This window comes from Podarcis gaigeae, assembly GCF_964106915.1.
Source record: "Podarcis gaigeae genome assembly, chromosome: 6".
In the NCBI taxonomy this organism is placed as follows: domain Eukaryota; kingdom Metazoa; phylum Chordata; class Lepidosauria; order Squamata; family Lacertidae; genus Podarcis; species Podarcis gaigeae.
Window position 1 is genome coordinate 51,555,781 of NC_139682.1, and position 20,052 is coordinate 51,575,832.

General features: G+C 47.9%; 1 protein-coding gene across 4 annotated transcripts in view; it reads left to right on the forward strand.

The window, feature by feature from the left end:
- ZSWIM5 (zinc finger SWIM-type containing 5) overlaps window positions 1-18,536 on the forward strand; it is a 115,236-nt gene extending 96,700 nt beyond the window's left edge. For all 4 annotated transcript variants that reach the window (XM_083742332.1, XM_083742333.1, XM_083742334.1 and 1 more), the window contains exons 5-14: window positions 3,182-3,361; window positions 4,602-4,778; window positions 7,652-7,798; window positions 8,499-8,636; window positions 9,349-9,609; window positions 10,544-10,679; window positions 12,137-12,291; window positions 14,665-14,828; window positions 15,235-15,316; window positions 16,103-18,536. In XM_083742332.1, coding sequence (XP_083598458.1) covers window positions 3,182-3,361; window positions 4,602-4,778; window positions 7,652-7,798; window positions 8,499-8,636; window positions 9,349-9,609; window positions 10,544-10,679; window positions 12,137-12,291; window positions 14,665-14,828; window positions 15,235-15,316; window positions 16,103-16,965 — 2,303 coding nt within the window. In that variant the 3' untranslated portion in view covers window positions 16,966-18,536. The remainder of the gene's footprint in view (window positions 1-3,181; window positions 3,362-4,601; window positions 4,779-7,651; window positions 7,799-8,498; window positions 8,637-9,348; window positions 9,610-10,543; window positions 10,680-12,136; window positions 12,292-14,664; window positions 14,829-15,234; window positions 15,317-16,102) is intronic.
- The last annotated feature ends 1,516 nt before the right edge of the window (window positions 18,537-20,052 follow it).

Below are 20,052 nucleotides of genomic sequence, written 5' to 3' on the forward strand. Positions count from 1 at the left end.
TGCAATCTGATCCCCTTGCTTGCTTGCTTGCTTGCTGGTAGCAAAGCATTCTAAGTCTCACTTCAGTGACAGTTCCTGCATATCAAACTTGTGTAATAGTGGTTTCATTTGCATGTCATGGTAGACTAAGCTATGACTTACCAGGACTGTGAAAAGATGCTTGTTCGTGGAGAGGAACTCATACCTGCTTTGTTCCTCTCTAGTCTTTTTAGAACAGTGCAGCAGCTAAGCCAAGGAAACCTGGAATCATGGTTAAGGTTTGGTCTCCTTAACTATGATCTGTTTGCTATCATCACTTGTAATCCTTTGCATCTAACTCATTTGATGGAATACACTCAGTTAATCCTGCTGCCACTTTTTGTGGGCATCAAATAGGTCTTGCAGATGCTAGGGACATGTGGAGCTTGTCAGTTGGCTAACCAAATTCCTATACAGTTCTCACATGCAAGTTTGCCATCTATGCATAGAAACAAATTCTGCACTCCAACTCCTGGATGCTGTCATTCCAAACCTAAAAAAAGTTCTCTCTTTCTTTTTCTCATCGTGTCCCCTGCTGCAAAAGTGCACATTCATGCACTCTTATGAAGAGGTAAATAGATATTCAAATTGGTGTGGACACAACCAGAGGAAAGGCATAGGCCCAGCCAGCCTTGTTCACACTGGATAGCTATGATGGTTTATAATTAACATCATCTTTCTGTCTATATAAAAATATCAATGTTTGTAAGTTGAAGTTGGATATTTGCTGAAATAGAGACATTCTAAACAGTGCCAGTGTAGGTTTCTGCTGTTCCCACACAAGTTGACAAACTATTTTTGTTGATTCTATAAGTCGGCTATGGTATCTTGAGGAAGCATTGCATATTTCCAAGTTGGCACTGCTGCAGTTTCAGCATCCACAAGAGAGATGTACAACTTTGATATGAATGAATAACAAATTATACATTTATTGTCCAAGAAACATAATTGTGCAGAAATGATTTGTGCTTTAGTACTTCAAGGAAGTACCGCGATGCTAGTGGGCTCTGACCAGTGTTCTGTGTTAAGTCATATGCTGATGACACACATTCTGTGTACCTTATTACCCTCCCCCAACACAGTAACTAGTATCAGATTTCAGAACAGGGCAATTAGAGAGCGGTCTATCCCCTGTCATTCACTTCCAGCAGCCTGAGGTTTAGATCAGCTGTTTTGTATAAACCCAAAGGAGAGTTCAGAAACCTGCCACCCAGGAGCCAGCTCTGTGAATTACTTTATGCTGAGCATCGTGGCACTCTCCCAGCCCTTTATCAAAAGAACTGACTCTTTAAATTGGCAGCATTGGGGAAACAGCCCTGCTGCAGGCCATTGAACTCCATGGGAGGACTTGCCGGCTGGGAGACTTCAAAAGCCAGATCTATAGAGCTGCACTCTTTTACCCTGTATGAGGAAAGGGAAAGAGACTCTTAGAAGTTCAAGGGTGGCTGCCCTGTATTTGTGGTTGGGCCCCAAAAGGAAATGCCAGGAACTGCCCCCAAACAGTTCCATGCCGCTGCTGTTCAGAATGCTCTGGAGGCGGAAAAAAGTCCTGCTCGTTCTCCAGAGCTTTGTGGAAAAGTCTGAGCTGCTTAAAAGAAGGCTGGAGAAGGAGATTAACAGACTCTCAAGTGGGGGTGAGGGCAAGATGAACAAAACAGAATGGGCAGACATGGATGGCTTTTGCTGCCCTATAGCCCAAACCTGCAGCCTATCAGATCTGAACAGAGCCCACCAGCGGTGTGTGGAAGCCCACCAGGTCCTTGGCAGAGTTCCTGTTTTAGCAAACAGGCAAGTGCAAGAGGTTTACAGAGCCCCTGGTAGCCCCACACATAGCTGGTGGGCTCTGTGTTGCTTAGTAAGTCATATATTATGCAGACCTGCTGCAGTCTCTGGCTGCGAGTGGAACTGGTAATTTCCCAAGCCAGCAGGAAGAGTCCCGGTCAGTGCCAGTTGTGAGAGGAGAGCAGCCTGCTTAGTTGGAGTTGTGCAAAGCTCAAGATTAGCTCTGGATATAATGATACCTTTTCCTTACAGCATGTTCTCTTGGTGGAAATGTATGCAGGTTTTTGAGTTACATAGAACTCCTGCAGGCCATGAAATTCGCCCAATCAAACATATAACTGTGTGCGCATGCATGTGTGTGTGTGCTTTAGGACTTGCATAAACAGCTTTCTGCTATAGAGCTTTCACTGAAGGCTGAATTCTCTTCCTTGGCTGGAATAAGGCTCTGTACCACAGGACCAAAAGCTTGACACAATTTTTAGTATGGTATGGTTGAAATTGTCTTGCCTTTGCATGTAACTAAAAATAAAAGCATCAATGAAGTAGACTGCAGTCCACAAAAACGTTTGCCATAATAAATTTGTTAGTCTTTAAAGTGCCACAAAACTTTCTATTATTATTATTATTAACAAAGAGGCATTGTATGTTGCTTTAGGGCAGATGTGGCTATTCTGTGGCTCTCCAGATGTTGCTGGGCTATAGCTCCCATCAGCCCCTGGTAAGGGATGATGAGAGTTGTAGTCCAAAAACTTACATAACTATCCCTTCCTTGCCTCTTCTATGCATTCTGAACACTCTTTTGTTTGACAGCTATGCCAAGATCACAGTAAGGAGTATTATGCCAGCAGGGTGCTGTGAAAAACTTCAAGTTTGGGGGGAGTAGTTTTCAGAAATTAACATCAAAAACCTCTTCAATGCAAATAGACTGGAGAACAATGGCAGATGAAATGCCATTGTGATATTTCTTTTCTAAAGTGGAGCAATCGTTTACTGGGTAAAAATCAGGTTATCATTTGGAACTTCTGACTCTTGGGCTTGCTGCAGTATTTTAAAGCAGTCTTTTTGTGCAGTTCAAACAGGAATTTTGTCCTGGCAGATCGAAATAATCTCAGATGCATATGCAATTATTGTCTCCCAATTTCCATCTCTCAAGAATACAGTGGAGTTTCTGTATGGAAAAAATGTTGACTTTAGCTATTTATTTGCTTTTATAAATCCTCCCTCCCAATGTGCAGTGCATTTCCCTGAAGCAAGATGTGGATGTTTCTTTTAAAAAAATCCCCAGGCAGGGAAACAATGTGGGGGTAACCTTGCTGCATGCTTACACAAGATAGCAGTGAATAACTCCTTCTGCATTTCTGCACCTGGTTCATTCATACAGGGGCCCTGTGGGTGTGTGTGGTGTTAAATCCACACTGCACACTAGAAGAGAAGGGATGCTGGCTGCGACAGCTGCGGAAGTGGGGAGATATGGATGTCTGCCCGCTGGAGGATGGGAATTACGGCAATGAACTTCCCAACATCACTAGTGCACTTACTCAGAGCTCCAGTCACAGGCAAAGTAAGTTGGGGGGGGGGTGAGAGTGTCTTGTCTTCTGCTATTTAATGTTTTTCACACCGGGGAACCCCAGTGTTATAACAAGCTGGTGAACAAACAAAAAACAACTGGAAAGACCCCGACTGTGCTCAAATGTAAAAGCTTGCTCAGGTGAGAGATTATCCCTATTGTTGTCTCTGCATGCCAGTTGGTAGACTCCTCTATGGAAGTACCAGGGTGATGTTTACAGTATGGAGACATGCAGCCCTATCAGTAGGGTTTCTTCCACACTACACATTTCATACATGTTCTGTTTAAAATAGCTCATTGAGAGGGAAACTGCTGAAATGCAAATGTTGCCGGGCTTGAATTCTTAGAGCTTTCGGAATACTGACTTTTCCCATTTCTATTTCTAGGTATCTCTGGTGGCTCGTGCTGTCCCCACCCCATCCATTCTCTTGCTATCCTTCTTTTTATCTACGCTTGCTGGGTTTGGGTCATGGGAGGAATGTTTTATCCAGGGAGGGCTGGTACTGCTGAGGGATTGGTTGTTTTGCATACTACTACTACTACAAACAAGAACCAATACATTTTAAAAGAAGAAGTTAAAGTTCAGTGAATCCTTTCAGTGTCCTCAAATATCCCCTGTGCTGCATTTCATTGTGATGAAGCCCATTCGTATAGCTGGAACTTTAGGGTGAAGTCTGCACCAGCACCAGCGGTGTACTTTGCATTGTGAAGAGTCCATTGCAACCCTTGTAGAGAGAGGAAACTGCATCCGTTTTGTTTTGTAGGGCGTTTAGCAATTCTAAGCATAATTAGTTATTGGAAGCCTCCTCCCATTAAACTGCGAACGCTCCCACTGTTTGGATTAAAAACCCAAAGCTCCTTAACTGTCAGCCCTCCTCACCCTTTGGCCTCAAATCTATCTCTAAATTGGACAGCTATTTAGATTGAATGCATGCTGATTTGCCCTAATTAATTTATAGCAGTGGTACAATCTGGGATTTTCAAGTCTTTGCTTGCCAGCAGTCCTGCTGCAAGCAGGAGGGATATATTAGACATGCGTGGTAGCAAATCTCCAGTGAATTACTTTGTTTGGATATGGTTAAATTTTAAAAACATGGTGACAGGAAATTCTGCTTATTGTGGTGTGGTTTGTTGTGGTGATGGCTGAGCACCTCAGTGGTCAGACCCATGGTGGCAAACATTAACCAAGTCCATGCAACACACTTGGCTACCCTGTGTGCTCTTTTCCTTGTAGGCTCTTTAGCAAGGTCAAGACGCACAGTATTCACTCGTGCCATTGAAGGTTGTGACCTGCACTGGCAGGATAGCCACCTCCAGCGGATAATCAGCAGCGACTTCTACATCTCTCCCTCTTATCAAAGGGAGGGTGAGGGCCTCCTCTTCAACTCACAAGGACAGCCTTTGTGGCTGGGTAAGTTGCTACTCTTCTTGGTAGCAGCCATTATGTTCTTGCTTGGTAGCACACTACTCTGGGGATTCCAGTATGCTGAAGGAAGAATATTGTGTTTGCTCAAGAGATGACTGGAAAATTAAATTTGGAATCCTACTCTGGTAAAATAAGAAAAGTACACATTTGTGGTCACTTTAGGGAAGAACACATCATCTACTCACCTTGCGGAACCTGAGAATTTATGGCATCTAGTCATTTCCTATGCAGACTTGGGTCCCTTAACAGGAAGTTTGTGCCTGGCCTCAAAGACATCTAACCTGGCCTCTGGTCCTTTTCTTGGGATACCAAGGGACAGATTAATCTAAGCAGTTGTGTTAGCAGGAGCCAGTGTAACGAGTCCCGCAAGTGCAACAGGGTCTCCTCCCTCTCCTTCCCTGCACCTCTTAAATTGGCTTGTGGTTGGGGTTGGAAGAACCCCTCAAACAGAACACTGGGGAAGGAGAGGGGAGATAGTTCCATCTGGCAAGCAGAAATATTGATGGAATGGTCATATAGCACAACACTGAATTCCTTTATTTCTTGAAACTTTCTCTGTTTCAGGATGGGGAAAGCCTTATACTACACAGTAAGTTAAGTCCGTTGCCTTGGAGAAGTTTGTCCAAGACAGTAATGCCAACAAAGATTGTTATCTGCCTGACACTAAACAGGAGACTCCACATCTATGGTTCAAACATTAAGCTGCGGTAGCAGCTATACAGGAAGATGTGTGTGTGTGTGTGTGTGTGTGTGTGTGTGTGTGTGTGTGTGTCTCAGCAAGGCCAAAACCAAGATACCAAAACTCCTTCACACTGCAGATGTGCTTAGTCACATGTTGTCAGAGTGCTATAGGTGTGGTCATCACAGGAAGACAATTTTGCAGTTTCTCCCAGAGTCTCTGCTTCTACAGCTGAGTACTCAGGCTGCACCATCAAGAGCAACATTTGCTATGCTCTTCAGAGTACTGAAGTTCAGGGACTCTCTAGCACCCCACCAGAGCTGAACCAACTGCACCAGCAACTCAAGTGATTGCTTGGGTTGGCAATATCTTAAGGCGTGCCAGTGAAGCTGAGGGGTGCACCTGTCTCATCCCTTGCAGCAGATGTGCCTGGGCACAATTCAAGTACCACAGCCTGGCATCCATAGCAATGCATGAGATCCTGAGTGGCACCATTTGAATCATGTGGAACAACCGTCTGGAGCCACAAAAAGTTCTGGATGAAACTTTGCTTTATCCTGCTCCTCAGCCCTCAGTGGTTTACATAAATTCCTCCCTAGCTTGCGAGATGTCTGACTTGCCAAAGGAATTAATCCCACACGTTGTGATTCTGAAATGTTATTGTCTTGTCTTCCCACTCTCTGGGTTTTTTTGGAGCTCCTCCTAGAGGACATCAGCAGCACCACGGAATTGCTTTTGATTTGCCAGCAGCATTTGAATGATGCCGTGCTTTATATGATGCACGATCACTAGAGATTCTTTTTGAAATGTTTGTGCCTCAAGCCTTCTGCTCATCTGTAGCCTTTAATAGCAGGAGATTTGGAGGAGGGAGTATAGCTGCATTTTAAAGGCCTTTGGAGACCTTGTAGAAAATGCTTCCTTTAGAGGAAGTCATGCTCCTCTGGCTTTGGCTTCTACGTTTCCCCACGGCAGAGACATTTGCGGAGGAGTGGGCCCTTTGTTGCTTTCCCCCAACCCTCATGCGTGTCATCTGTTCCCCCTTATGACCTCTCCCTCAGAGTTGCAATCCTCTCCACAGCAACTGTGACTTCAGGTGGAGATCAACCAGCAGGAACAGATGAATTTCTGTGCCACACAATGGTGTTGCTCACAGGGGCAAGCTGTTTCCGAGTAATTGAGATCCTCAGGAATGACGCAAAAGGCACACTTGGTGGAGAAGTGCTTCCAGTGAGGGATTCAGGGAGCTGAGCCCAAGTTGCAGGATGAGATGCAAGGAGAGTTGAGAGGTGTGAGGGGTGGAACAGCTAAGTGTGGCCCTTTTAGGATGAAGCTGGATGCGGGGAACGTTTTCAGCATCAGTTATACAAAGCAGATGCAGGTGCCTCTGTTCCAATGGAAATCCAGCATGCCAGGGAGAAGGCCAGGCTGAAAACCTTATCCTTTGCTTGGCAGCTTTCCCTATGAAACACAGGTCTTTCCTATGAGGAAACATCTTAACATGCAATTCCTCACCTGCAATTGGAAGCCTAGGAGCAACATGCACCACATGCTATTTCTGCCTGTTTGGAATCAGCCATCATCTTCAAAGTGTCTGGCCATTGCATAAAGACTAGTTTCAGTTGATGGAATATAGGCAGCTGCTGTATACCGAGTCAGACCCCTGGTCCATCCAGCTTTGCTTTGTTGATACTGACTGGCACCAGCTCTCCAGGGTTTCACACAGGGGTCTCTCCCAGGACTAGCAGGGATTGAACCTGGGGCCTTTTGCATAGGAAGCATGTTCTTCTCTTCCACTGAGCCCTCCCCTTAACTTGATGGGTGGTGTAGGACTTGGTTGCATTGGAAAGTAAGAGGTGGGTCCTTTATTGTTTCTGGCAGGAGCAACTGTGGGCTGGCAGGATTAGGAGCTGAACCGTGTGATCAGAATCAGCAGCCCCCGTTGGTCTTTGCCACTTCAGATTACAGGTGGATGACTGTATATTTGGAAATTCTTCTATGTAAAACAACAACCCCACGTAATATGGTTTGGTTCTAATAAAGAACAAGGCAACAAAATAGAGAATTTAGATACAGAAATTGAATCCCAAGCTCCTGATCTTAGAGTTGATTTGCTTACATAGACAATACCATTTGCCTATATTGCCAGCTTAATTGCACACACTGTTTGTATTATGCACAGAACACGTTCCCACAGCCTGTGCCCGTGTCGATGCCCTTCGTTCCCATGGATACCCTAAGGAAGCACTCCGTCTAACGGTGGCTATTATCAACACCCTGAGGTTGCAACAACAGAGGCAGTTGGAGATATACAAGCATCAAAAGAAAGGTATGAGTTGGCCTGTTGTTGTGGGTTTAGGCTGGCCATCGAAGGATAGTTAGGTGCTTTTATGAGCATTGTAGCATCCAGCAGGAGCTGCCTAGAGCTTTCCCAAACAGTAAAACATCAACAGCCCCCAAACCCCTCTTCCAACATTTTAGACTCATTCCACCTCCTGTGAGCACCTTTCCCTGGATAGCTGAAGAGGCAGCTGGTGAATTGGCAGAGGCAGCTGAGATGGAGTGGGAGGGAGGGTAGGATTCTGGTCCCATTATCAAGGGTGAACAGATCCAACAGCTCCCCATAGGACGGGTGTATCAAGTTGTGGGACAACAGCTTTGCTCATCCTAGAATTCTGCTTATCATGCCCTTACAGCTGATGCTGAAACTCTGTGCTGACTTTACCAATAAAGCCTTAGGGAATTTCCCAAGCCGAGAGTCAAAGTCTTTTGTCTGAGATTGGGAGCCAGGACAGTGATCAGCTCACCTTGCCTAATAGTAAGCTCAGTCTTGTCACAATGGAAGAACACAGCAAATGGAAAGGGAGGTGTATACAGGGGAGTCTTGACTGTCCTCTGCCAGGCTTGTGAAACTTTGTGCCTTGGAAGATAGAACCAGAGATTATGCCTCTTATGGCAGAAAGGAAGGATCATAAGTAATTACTGTGGGATTTTCTCCCCACTCCCCTTATTCTGTTTGCCTACTCCAGAACTGCTGCAGAGAGGAGCAACCACCATCACAAATCTAGAGAGCTGGGTGGGGCACCCCCTCAATCCCATTGGTTGCTTATTTCTCACTTTGACAGAAGCATGTCGAGTAGAGGATGAAAACTGCCTTGAAATTTCAGGTATGAGTATATGAGAACCCCAGACTACCCTGAGCCCAGAGCAGAGTTTCTGCTTTTTCCCTGAGCTTCCATGTTGGAGCCATTTTCAAGTTTCTGCTGTTGCAGTCTATAGAGTTGTAAGAGGCTATTTAGTCTGTTGTGGTTGGATTCCTGTGGGACACCCTGTGCTGACCAGAGGAAGAGGTCTTTGGGCAAACCGTTTCTGTGAAATATGCCAGTTGTTGGTCCCAGAAACAAGTGCTGGCCTGCAGACTGTCTGAGTGTTCAGCTGCCTCTGGCCCAACATACCCTGTCAATCAGGGAGGGAGAAACTGTAGCCCTCCAGATATTGCTGGTGTCCAACCTCCATCAGCCCCAGCCAGCATGGCCAGAGAGTTGAAGGCCAACGACAACTGAAAAGTCGTAAGTTTTCTCTCCCTGCTGTAGGTGAATTGAGGGGCTCAGGTGCTATATGGCCTTCCTAACTTGTAGCTCCCCAGTGCCGGTATGAATTAAAGAACTGTGAAGCTCAACACAGCTCAGCCCAGTACATCTGGTCACGTGAGCAGTGCCAGGAGGCAGGCACTGTGTTGTCTTCTGAAAGCAAGTAGGCTAAGAAGGACCAATAGCAGTGATGGAGCCAGTCAGGATATGAATTTTGGAAGGAGGCAGGAGGGAGACCCTACCTGGAGGCTGCACTGCCCATCTTATTGATAACTCTCTTCTCCATCAGATGCTGGTGATGCCAAGCCTCCCGTGTATCAACATGTGCCTGTGGCCAATAGCTGCCCTGAGAGCGGGGAATCCTACTTATCCCTCGCTTTGGAAGTTGCGCTGATGGGGATGGGGCAGCAGCGGGTGATGCCGGAGGGCCTTTATGCTCAAGACAAAGTGTGGCGCAACGAGGAGCAAATCATTGCCCGCTTGCAGGAGCTTCAGCTGGACGCTGTGCTGGTGCAGACGCTACGCAAACAGTGTATCCTGCTCCTGGAAGGTGAGAGGACTGAGATGCTGCCCTCAACTGCTCTGGAGGAAGGAGGCTCAGCCTACTACCCTGAAACAGTCTTAAGTTCCCTGCATTAAGCAGTATATTCCGCAGAAAAAAACCCCTTGATCACAATAACTTATACCAATCATGTATGGATGGTCAGAAGGATATTTGAATGGAGCAATGTATGTATTACGGGATGGGGGTTGGGACCATAACGAGATAGGATCTCAAAAAGACATGTTCTCAAAGAGAGGTGCTCAGTATATATATCACCCTTCCCTGAGCACTAGAAATCCCACCAAAACAAAAAACAAGCCCCTCTTCTTATGCTTTAACTTGATGCTCTCCATACAGTTTGTTTCCCCCATTTCCCCCTACACTCACAAACCCACTTAAAACACACGATGCTGGTTTGAGGAGGTTTTTCAGTGAAAAGGAACCTGTTGCAGTGGGGATTGCAGCTCCTCTGTCGCAAGGCTCCCCACCTGCAGCTGTGTCTAGAAGGAAATCCGAGTCAGCCTCTTGCAAATTTCTGCTTTCCCCATGCTCTCCACTGTGCCAGCATTTTCAAACCTCTGCAGTCCCAGTATATGGAGGAGGAGTTCAGTGTGTGGCCAGAGCAGCAACGGGGGGGGGGGGGAGGGAGAGTATCTTTTGCCCCCTTCTAGCTTCTGGTGCATCAGGAAGAAGGGGAGCAGCAGCAGGCCTTCCGTGTGATGGTTAAAGGGGCTGTGCTTCTGATTCCTTTGGGTCTGCAATTAAGTAGGCCCTTCCCTTAGGAACCCAGCTTCTTCGGTCTGAATCTCTACCATATAACAGAGGCCAGTTGGGAGGTATCCTCTTGCTTGCGGGACTGTTGAGCCAGCAAAACTCTCCGGCTTAAATTCAAAGGGTCTGGTTGCAGGATAGATGCTGACATGGCTCTGCTCCTGACTAGGTGGCCCTTTCAGTGGCCTTGGCGAGGTCATCCATCGCGAAAGCGTCCCCATGCACACCTTTGCCAAGTACCTGTTTTCCGCCTTGCTGCCCCACGACGCTGACCTGGCCTACAAGCTGGCACTGCGCTCCATGAGGTTGGTACCACCCTTCCCCTTCCTTCATTTAATAAAAGGCAGCTTGCAGTGCGAAGGTGGGAACGGCAAGTGTCCCTCCCCCCGCCAAGATTGCTCTGCATCTTCAATTATTCTGTCCTCAAACGTCTCCAGCATCCAGTTTGCTACAGTACTATTTATTTTCCTGGCAAGTTTTTCAAGGAAGAATTAGCATGCATTTTCCTTTATAAAGGAATGCAAAGACAAAGTTACTGATTAGCAGGTGCAGTTGGTCTGTTTCATCAATAGGCTGTTTATTCCTTACTTATATAGGTGGTGTTTTTTGGTGTGTGTTTTTTTTTGGAAAATGGGTATTTTAGTCAGAACAGCATTCTGAAATTCTAAGGACCCAGTGGTTCTAGTATCGTCACGTGGGTTTCAGGCAAATCGTAGTGATGGAGTACAGAACTGGAGGGTTCAGAATGCTCCCTGATGAGGACCTCACATACCACCCTTGGTAACCAATGCAAAGAGTCTGCTTATAGCTGCTCCAGCCAGATAGAAGAGCTGGTCCCCATGACACAGCCAGGCTGGCTCAGCGAGACCACATAGACATGCAAGATCCCAGGAGAGGAGGCTTTGCTTCATCCTGGCTTTTGACTGCTGCACCATGAGAGGCTAAGCCAAGGTTTGGCTCACAATGTTGTTGGAATGGGGATTCCGGCTTAAGCTCTCTCTTCACTATCCATGAGCGGCAACCCTCAGCTATGGCCTGGCAGTAGGAAGGAGGGTGGGTGGGAGAAAAGCAGCTGCAAAGTGTGGGAGCCCTGCACATCCACTGAGTCTCACTGAGCCATAGCTTGTTTTGTTGTGTCGTGTGAACCAGATTGTGTAGTGCGTTGAAAAGAGTAAGCAGGCTAGTACTGGATAGAGCAATGCCTTTGGTCTCTTGGGTGGTGCCTTTGTTCTTCTTATCAGGAAGGGCATGACAGGAAATGCAGGAAGCCATCAGGTGTTGTAGTGGCCGTGTGTCCCAGCAAACAGGTTGGTCTGGGAGGGAGAGTTCTGGTTTCCAGAAGGCTGAAAGGGGGGGGGGGAGGCTTTAAATAGAAACATGTGAGCAGGTAGCTCCAAACTGCAGCAGATGCCCTGGGGCAAGACAGCCCCCCTTCCCCGCCATCTCTAAGCAAAACCAGATGACTGCTGTGTGCAAATCATGCTTGGCTCTGACATAAAAGCACAAGAAGGGGATGTTTCTAAACTTATATTTTTCTTTACAAGTTTATAAATCACTCCTTAGTTCTCTCTAGTGGCCTTTCAAGTTTTGTTCAAGGCTGGTCTTGCATCCATATGTTGTAGAAGACCTCAAGGTTTACTACAGAGTTGTTACAGACAGCATACCATGGACAAAGAAGGCCAAAAAATTTTTTAGACTGACCCGACCCCTGCCAGGTACCCCTTCTTCACTGGCCTGACATTGCTGGTTTGGTTCTCCCTAGGCTGCCCGTTCTGGAGACGACGGCCTCAGGCGACGTCACCCACCCTCACCATATTGTTTCAGTGGTGCCTAGCAGATACCCGCGCTGGTTTACTCTGGGACACTTGGAATCACAACAATGTGAACTTGCTTCCACTATGCTGACAGCAGCCAAAGGTGAGTGAAGGACTCCTTGTGTAATGGATTATAGCCACCAGAAACTCTAGCTGGCTTGCTCACCATTTGGACCTGTGCAATGAAGAAAGCCAGTGTGGTTCAAAAAATCAATGAAGGACAGCTTTGGTCATTGGTGGGTGGGTTCACTCCCACGTTTTGGGTGGTCCTTGGACAAGGTAGCCTCAGTGAGCACTCCCTTCCTATCTCTGCTGCCCCATAACTTGCTCTCTTCTTCTACGCACAGTCCACCCACATGGCATTTCCTTGAGAACTGGTTTTGTGAGGCTCCAGCTAACTGCTGTCTCTGTTCCTTGACCTTGCAGCAAGGACTTCCAGTTTTATTTACAGGCGCTCACTTAATCAGTTTGGGGCATGCCCTATAGAGAAATGTGATCACTGCAACATTTCTGGCCTCTGCTTATCGTCAGGGCTTTGCCTTTAATCATGTAAAATTCCCATTACTAAATTTCCATCTTTATTAGGATGTCTACGGCGTGTGGGATGAGCTCTCCTGGCTAGCATCCCGCTCCCGACCCTGGAGAGCCACCACTAGGGCTCATCCACACCTCTTCCTGTCCTACTGCTTTCCCCTGGGGAAAACCGCTCTTTAACGCTCAGTCGGAGCAAAGGGCAATTCGGCTTTCTCTGGATTGATCTTTGCTCTGATTTAGCACTAAAGAGTGTGTTTTCCCTTGGAAAGGAGCGGTGTGAGGGAAAAACCACTTGGGACTTGTGGCTAGAAAGTGCAGGTAAAAAGGAAAACCGCTTGGACTCATGCTTTCAAGGCACTGGACAAGCAGAAGTGTGGATGAGCCCCTGGTCAGTGTAGACAATACTGAGCTAGATGGACCAATGGTCACACTCAGTATACAGCAGATTCCTTTGTTCCTAAGCACTCTTGTTGTTGTTCTCCACGGGATATTTGCTTGAGTTGAGAAAGGCTGAAGTGGGTAGAACTTGGGGGTTGAGGAGGGGTCAAGTGAACGCTTAATGGAGCAGACGAAAAGGCTTTGATCTGAAATCCAAGGTGTCCCTTTTATGTACACTGCATCCCAATTCTCCCCAGCAAGGCTGTGAGGAAAAGGAAGAATCCACTTTTCTGCTCTCCCAGATGTTTAGAAGTGCAGTACTGTCTAGTTTTAAGGGATGCGGGTGGCGCTGTGGGTAAAACCTCAGCGCCTAGGACTTGCCGATCGCATGGTCGGTGGTTCGAATCCCCGCGGTGGGGTGCGCTCCCGTCGTTCGGTCCCAGCCAGTGGCGTAGCGTGGGGGGTGCCAGGGGTGCCGGCCGCAACGGGCGCAACTTGGGCGGGGGGCGCACTCGCACTAGCAGCTCTCTGCCCCTACTAAAATCCACGGGTTAGGGAGCCCGCGCTCGCTCGGCATGGTGAGGAGGTCGCGGAAGGGGGAGAGCGAAGCCTTCTGCCGCGGGCAAAAAAAGGAGAGGAAGCCGGGCGGGCGGGCTGGCTGGCGGGGGTCTGGCTGCGCCTGCTGCTGCCTGTGCCGCTGCTGCCGGGGCTTTGACAGCTTGGCGAAGCGGAGGGAGAGGAGCTTTATGGTAATTGCGGCTCTCTCTCCACTGGCCGCCTGGGTAGTGAGCCGAGCCGAGCAGGGAGTCTGGCGAGGGGGCGGGAAGAGACTTTCCCCCCTTTTTTCCACCTCGCCTGGTCAAAAAGGAGAGCGGAGTCTCCTCAGGGCGCCCTCAGGCAGGGCAGGGCAAGGCAAGCAGAGCGAGGAGGAGAGGGGGGGGGGAAGCAGCCAGGAAACGCCGCGGTGTGGAGGGGGAATCAATTAAGGAGAGAAAGCGAAAAGCCTTGGAGAAAGGGAAAAAAGGAAAGAAAAGAGGCAGCTCCGGGAGAGCGCGGGGGAAAGAGAAGCCTCGCTGCTGCTGCTTGGGAGAGTAAATTACTGTACTTGCCTTGCCCCGGGGTAGGGGGCGCAAATTACTTGCCTTGCCCCGGGTTAGGGGGCGCAAATTACTTGCCTTGCCCCGGGTGCTGATAACCCACGCTACGCCGCTGGTCCCAGCGCCTGCCAACCTACAGTTCGAAAGCACCCCCGGGTGCAAGTAGATAAATAGGGACCGCTTACCAGCGGGAAGGTAAACGGCGTTCCGTGTGCTGCGCTGGCTCGCCAGATGCAGCTTGTCACGCTGGCCACGTGACCCGGAAGTGTCTGCGGACAGCGCTGGCTCCCGGCCTCTAGAGTGAGGTGAGCGCACAACCCTAGAGTCTGTCAAGACTGGCCCATACGGGCAGGGGTACCTTTACTTTTACCTTTACTGTCTAGTTTAATCCTGAGAATGCTGGTGTCTTAGTAGGGAGTTGGCAACCTGCCAGGCAGTAGGTGAGCTCTTTCCTGTCTCCAATCCAGGGGACATGCTGCGCCTACGTACGGTTCTGGAAGCCATTCAAAAGAACATCCATTCCTCCTCTCTGATCTTTAAGCTGGCCCAGGATGCCTTCAAGATTGCCACACCTGCAGACAACAACTCGGACACAACCCTGCTCAATGTGGCACTGGAGCTGGGACTGCAGGTAAGGGAGAGAGGCGATCGCTAGGAAAAGCGGGGAACTTTCCAGGGCTATGTTTTTGAAGGGCAAGCCTCCCTTGAAGCCAGTGGTAGGGTCTGAACCTGGCTCAGAACTTGGGCATTCTTGCTGCTTTTATGGTGGACTCTTAACATGCAACTCTACCTGTTAATTAATGGACAGAATTTACAGACCACCTGAAAAGTTCAAAGCAGCTTATGTATGGTTCTCAGGTAGACTTCATCCAAGGAGCTTATGAAGCCAGTTCTGCTTATTTTTTGCAGCAGAAATACATCCAGTCTTCATATCATTCTCTGGGTTATACAGGGTTATACTGATCTAGGAAAATGCAAGTCCAAGCTTTGTGACCGTCTCTGGGAAATAATCATTGTCCACCCATTTGCCATTCCAGGTAATGCGCATGACCCTATCAACCTTGAACTGGAGACGGAGGGAAATGGTGCGGTGGCTGGTGACCTGTGCTACAGAAGTGGGTTGGTATCTCTCATTCACACATCTTGCAGGGAGGGCTGCAGCCCAAAGCGAGTCTGTACATTCTGATGAGCCAGTGGCAGGTCCTGCTCACACAAAGGATATGATTTAAGACAGCACTTTCAAGTGTTAAAAGCACATCTTGCTGAAATCCTCATAACAATTATGTTAGATGGGCACTGATCATCCCCATATGAGGACTGAAAGAAAAGGGCTTGCCTGAGAACTCTTACTGAGTTTGTGGCAGAGGTAAGATTCAAATCAAGGACATCTTGAGTCACAGCTCCATGTCTTGCAGGCTACATGCATCAGCACCCAAACATCCACAAATGTAGCTGTTTCCCATGTGATAAGATCCCTGCACTAGCAAAACAACAGCAACAGATAAATGTAATTTTATACTAAGGAAGATACCATTGTGTGCAGCTTTTAAAAACATCTGTTTTTTTGGCTAACATAAACCAGAGGCCTTCCACCTATAACGTTAAGCCAGACACTAAGCTTCCTGTGATCATAGCAGTTTTGGTTACTGGCACAGCCCTTCATTGTGAGCCTTGCCAAATTTAGCAGTGATGTCCAGCTTCTAGGATACAGACTAAGAGGTTAGGGTGTGGCTGATTTAGCCTGCACTTTTGTATCACTGCAGAGCCCAATGACCATAATATTTATGAACACAGTTTTGAAGCAGTCACTCGGCTCTTTTTTTGCCACTGCCACATACTCAAGTGCTCCAACATCATGCTTGCCACTTTACTATTGCTTGAAAAGCTTGTACTCCCTTCTTGCAGGTGTACGGGCCTTAGTCAGCATCCTGCAGAGCTGGTACACCCTCTTCACCCCGACTGAAGCCACCAGCATCGTAGCAGCGACAGTGATGTCCCACACAACCATCCTGCGCCTCAGCCTGGACTACCCGCAACGAGAAGAACTGGCCAGCTGTGCCCGCACGCTGGCCCTGCAGTGCGCCATGAAGGATCCCCAGAACTGCGCTCTCTCCGCCCTGACCCTCTGCGAGAAGGACCACATCGCCTTTGAGACTGCCTACCAAATTGTGATAGATGCTGCTTCCACAGGCATGACTTACTCGCAGCTCTTCACCATTGCACGGTACATGGAGCACCGTGGGTACCCTCTGCGGGCGTTCAAGCTGGCATCTCTCGCCATGACCCACCTCAACCTTGCCTATAACCAGGACACGCACCCGGCCATCAACGACGTGCTTTGGGCATGTGCGCTCAGCCACTCTCTGGGCAAGAATGAGCTGGCGGCCATCATTCCACTGGTGGTGAAGAGCGTGCATTGTGCCACGGTGCTGTCTGACATCCTGCGCCGCTGCACCATGACAGCCCCGGGCCTTGCAGGGATTCCCGGCCGCAGGAACTCTGGGAAACTGATGTCCACAGACAAAGCGCCTTTGCGCCAACTGCTGGACGCCACGATAAGCGCTTACATCAACACGACGCACTCTCGGCTCACCCACATCAGCCCGCGGCACTACGGGGAGTTCATAGAGTTTCTCAGCAAAGCTCGGGAGACTTTCCTCCTGGCTCAGGACGGCCACATTCAGTTTGCGCAGTTCATAGACAACCTCAAGCAGATATACAAGGGCAAGAAGAAGCTTATGTTGCTAGTGAGGGAGCGGTTTGGCTGAGCTTCTGCATTAGTTAAAGAAGGAAAGAAGGAAGGAACCCTGATCCCTGTTGGTGGAATCATGCCTACTGGGCCAGACGGACTATGTTTTCCATCCAGAGAGGATTCCTGTATTATTATTATTTTGAGGAACGTAAACCAAAAGCAGCACGGCAGGAAGGGTTTGCTTCCCACCCACTCGCAAACACCTCGGCAATACCAAAAGCTAACCAGGAAAAATTGAATACCTCTTTCCCAAAGGGCATGGCGGATGGAGGCTGAAAAGCAAACCACCTCGAAGGAGGCATGGTAATGCGTTGCTCAGCCTCTTGCGTTGCCACCTTGGCTCTTGGCTGGTGGCCTTGTAAGAGGTGCAGCCTGCCAAGACGGGCACATTTCACCGTTTTCTTTTTTGTGAAGATCCTTAACTGAAAAAAAACCTAACGTTAACTGTTCTCAGGGATTGCTTTACTAAAAGTAACAGAAGCATTTATGATACTGTAAATACGATAGTATATGTGTCGATTATTAAATTGTAAAGTTCTAATTATTTATAATTATTCTCTTTTTGTTTGGGGGATACTTGAAATGTGTTGTGGGCTGGGGATTTTGGTTTTGTTAAGCATATCCGAACATGAGAAAAGATGAACATTTCTCAGGTTCCCCGGCCTCCCAGCACTGTTGGTGAAGAGGGGCTGGTGGGTGGTGTCTGATGAGTAGAGAGGATGGACCAAGAGTTCATGCAGAACTACCACGACACAGCAGCCTTGGAAGAGAGGAGACCAAGGTGGAAATGGCAAAGCCCGCCATCAGGGTGCGTGGACTTGGCCCATGGGCTGCTAGCCACAGCACTTGCCCTGCCTCTGCTGGTTTATGCTGTGGTTCCAATTATGGAATACAAAGACCCCAGGAAGCCAGATTGTTGGCTGTGAAACAGTTGGGCCCATAGTGTAAATAATCGATTTTTTTGGCCTTCATCCACATGCCTATGGATAGATGCGTGCAAGAGCTGCATGCTATATGCGCGTGGGAAGATGTGTCTTTCCTTTGGCAGATGGGGAGCAGGGAACACATTTTTCTCTTGCTTATGTGTCTTTTATTTTCAACTCCATTTCTAAACTGTTGCCTTTGATGGCACCTGCAGAGTCTGGTGCCCTCTGGAGGACAGCCTTCCTGGTCCTATTTCTTGCTGCTCCACCTCCCACCACTGCTTAAGTGGTTCATCTTATTTTTTAACTTCTTCCAATGAAAAATAAAGTTTGGGGGGTAGGAAGCAGGAGCAACACGGCTCTTCCACTTGTCTTTGTGTTCCCCTATTCCAGTGTGTCCTAGTTTTAAAAGGGGCAGGGAGGGAATGGGGTGGGGTGGGGCAGGGGTCGGGCTGAAGGGTAGCTTAGAAAATGTGGATTAAAATTACCTACTGTCTGACTCCAGTTTTGTTTTTCACAATACTCTATGAGAAAACTGGGCCAGGGAAACCCAGCTCACCCCAGTATTTGTTGCCATAGAAGTATCATTCTTCACATCTGACTTATTTTGTGTACAACCTCTTGACCCAATGTTTAATAAAAAAGAAGGAAGATGTTCATACCACTTCTGTATCACTCCATCCCTTTCTGTTGTCAGCAGTGCCAATTAAAAGGGAATAAAAAGGCAGCAGTTCAAAGGCAGTTGTTGAGATGGGAGGGATGGGAGTGAATGCAACCTTCTAAACCACCAGCCTTGCCTCCTTTTGGTCTGGAAAGAACCACATGTGGCTTTTGCCTCTTCCTGTACTGAGTCTCCAGTTACTTCACCAGCAAATATTTATATGTCAATACCCCCTGCCTCAGATGGAATATACTTGTTGTGCAGGAAGAATCCTATAAAGAGAGTATGGATCTTTGATGTACAGTAGGATACATTGGCATAACATCTGTGATGATCGTGGCTTAGGGCCATGAAACCTGAAAAAACCTCTGTCTCTCCCCCATCCGCAATCGGAACACGGCTGTAGGTTGAAATCCTCTTTGGAGGCCCTGCTATACGTCCTGCCAACAGAAGATTTTTGTGTGTGGCAGCACTTTGGAGGAATTCCTTCTCAAAGGAGGTAAAACTAGGCCATCCCTGAGGGTGGTTCGGCAGGCAGGGAAAGCAGTTATTGGCACTTGCTTTCCATACATGACTTAAGAGTCAGACTCTCATCCTTTCAATTTTAAGGCTTGAGCTTTACTTTTTGCTAGCTGATGATGCCTTCTTTGGTTTTGTTCTTTTATCTGAACCGCTGGAGGTGGTGGTGTTATGTTAGACCTAAACAGCAGTGTAGAGAAAAACCTAACAGGTCTCTGCAAGAGCCCTGCTGCTCTCTTAGCTGCTGATGCCACCTTTACTAGCTGCAGCCTCAACACTATAGCATCCCCTTCCCAAATACCTGTTAACAAAGCAATCATTGCCTTAACCACCACAGTTCCCTCCCATGCTATTCCAGTTCTAAGCATCCACTGGTCTGTTTACATATCACACACAAGTAACAGACTTTCTGAGGGGGCTGGTGCTGCCTGTGTCTTCTATAAACATGTTTCCTTATCATGACATGCGGCTGATAACTGTCAGATGCAACCAGGCTGAATGCTGAAGCAGACACAGTCACCACTATGGCAGCAGAGATATAGGGAAAGGAAGGCTGGATTTCTTTACTGGAGGAACCTGCTTAGCTGTTGCTGGATAATGAACAGCAGTGAATGAGGCGCAGTGCAGCACAGCATGTTCATATTGAGAATAAACATTACAAGAGTCTTTTCCACTTATTCCTGGGTCGCCTGTTCAGCAGCAAGGACATGGTCGCTCATCCTTCCTGAGTGGGTTGTGCATATGCAGACCTTGACTAAGCCAGAACAGCAGCACCAAAGCAGAGGAAGATTCAATCATTTAACTAAACACCATGTGCTGGATTGTTAATCCAGATGGGAAACTGTTGTAAATACTTCATTTTGCGGTATGGTGCATGGCCATCGCTTTGTAGAGACACATAGCTATTGCTAAAGAGGGTCCCAAACTGAGCAATTGGGTGATACAAAGTACCCTAACCCACCTTCTATTGTTAAATGGCAAAAAACTTACTCCGCTGTGG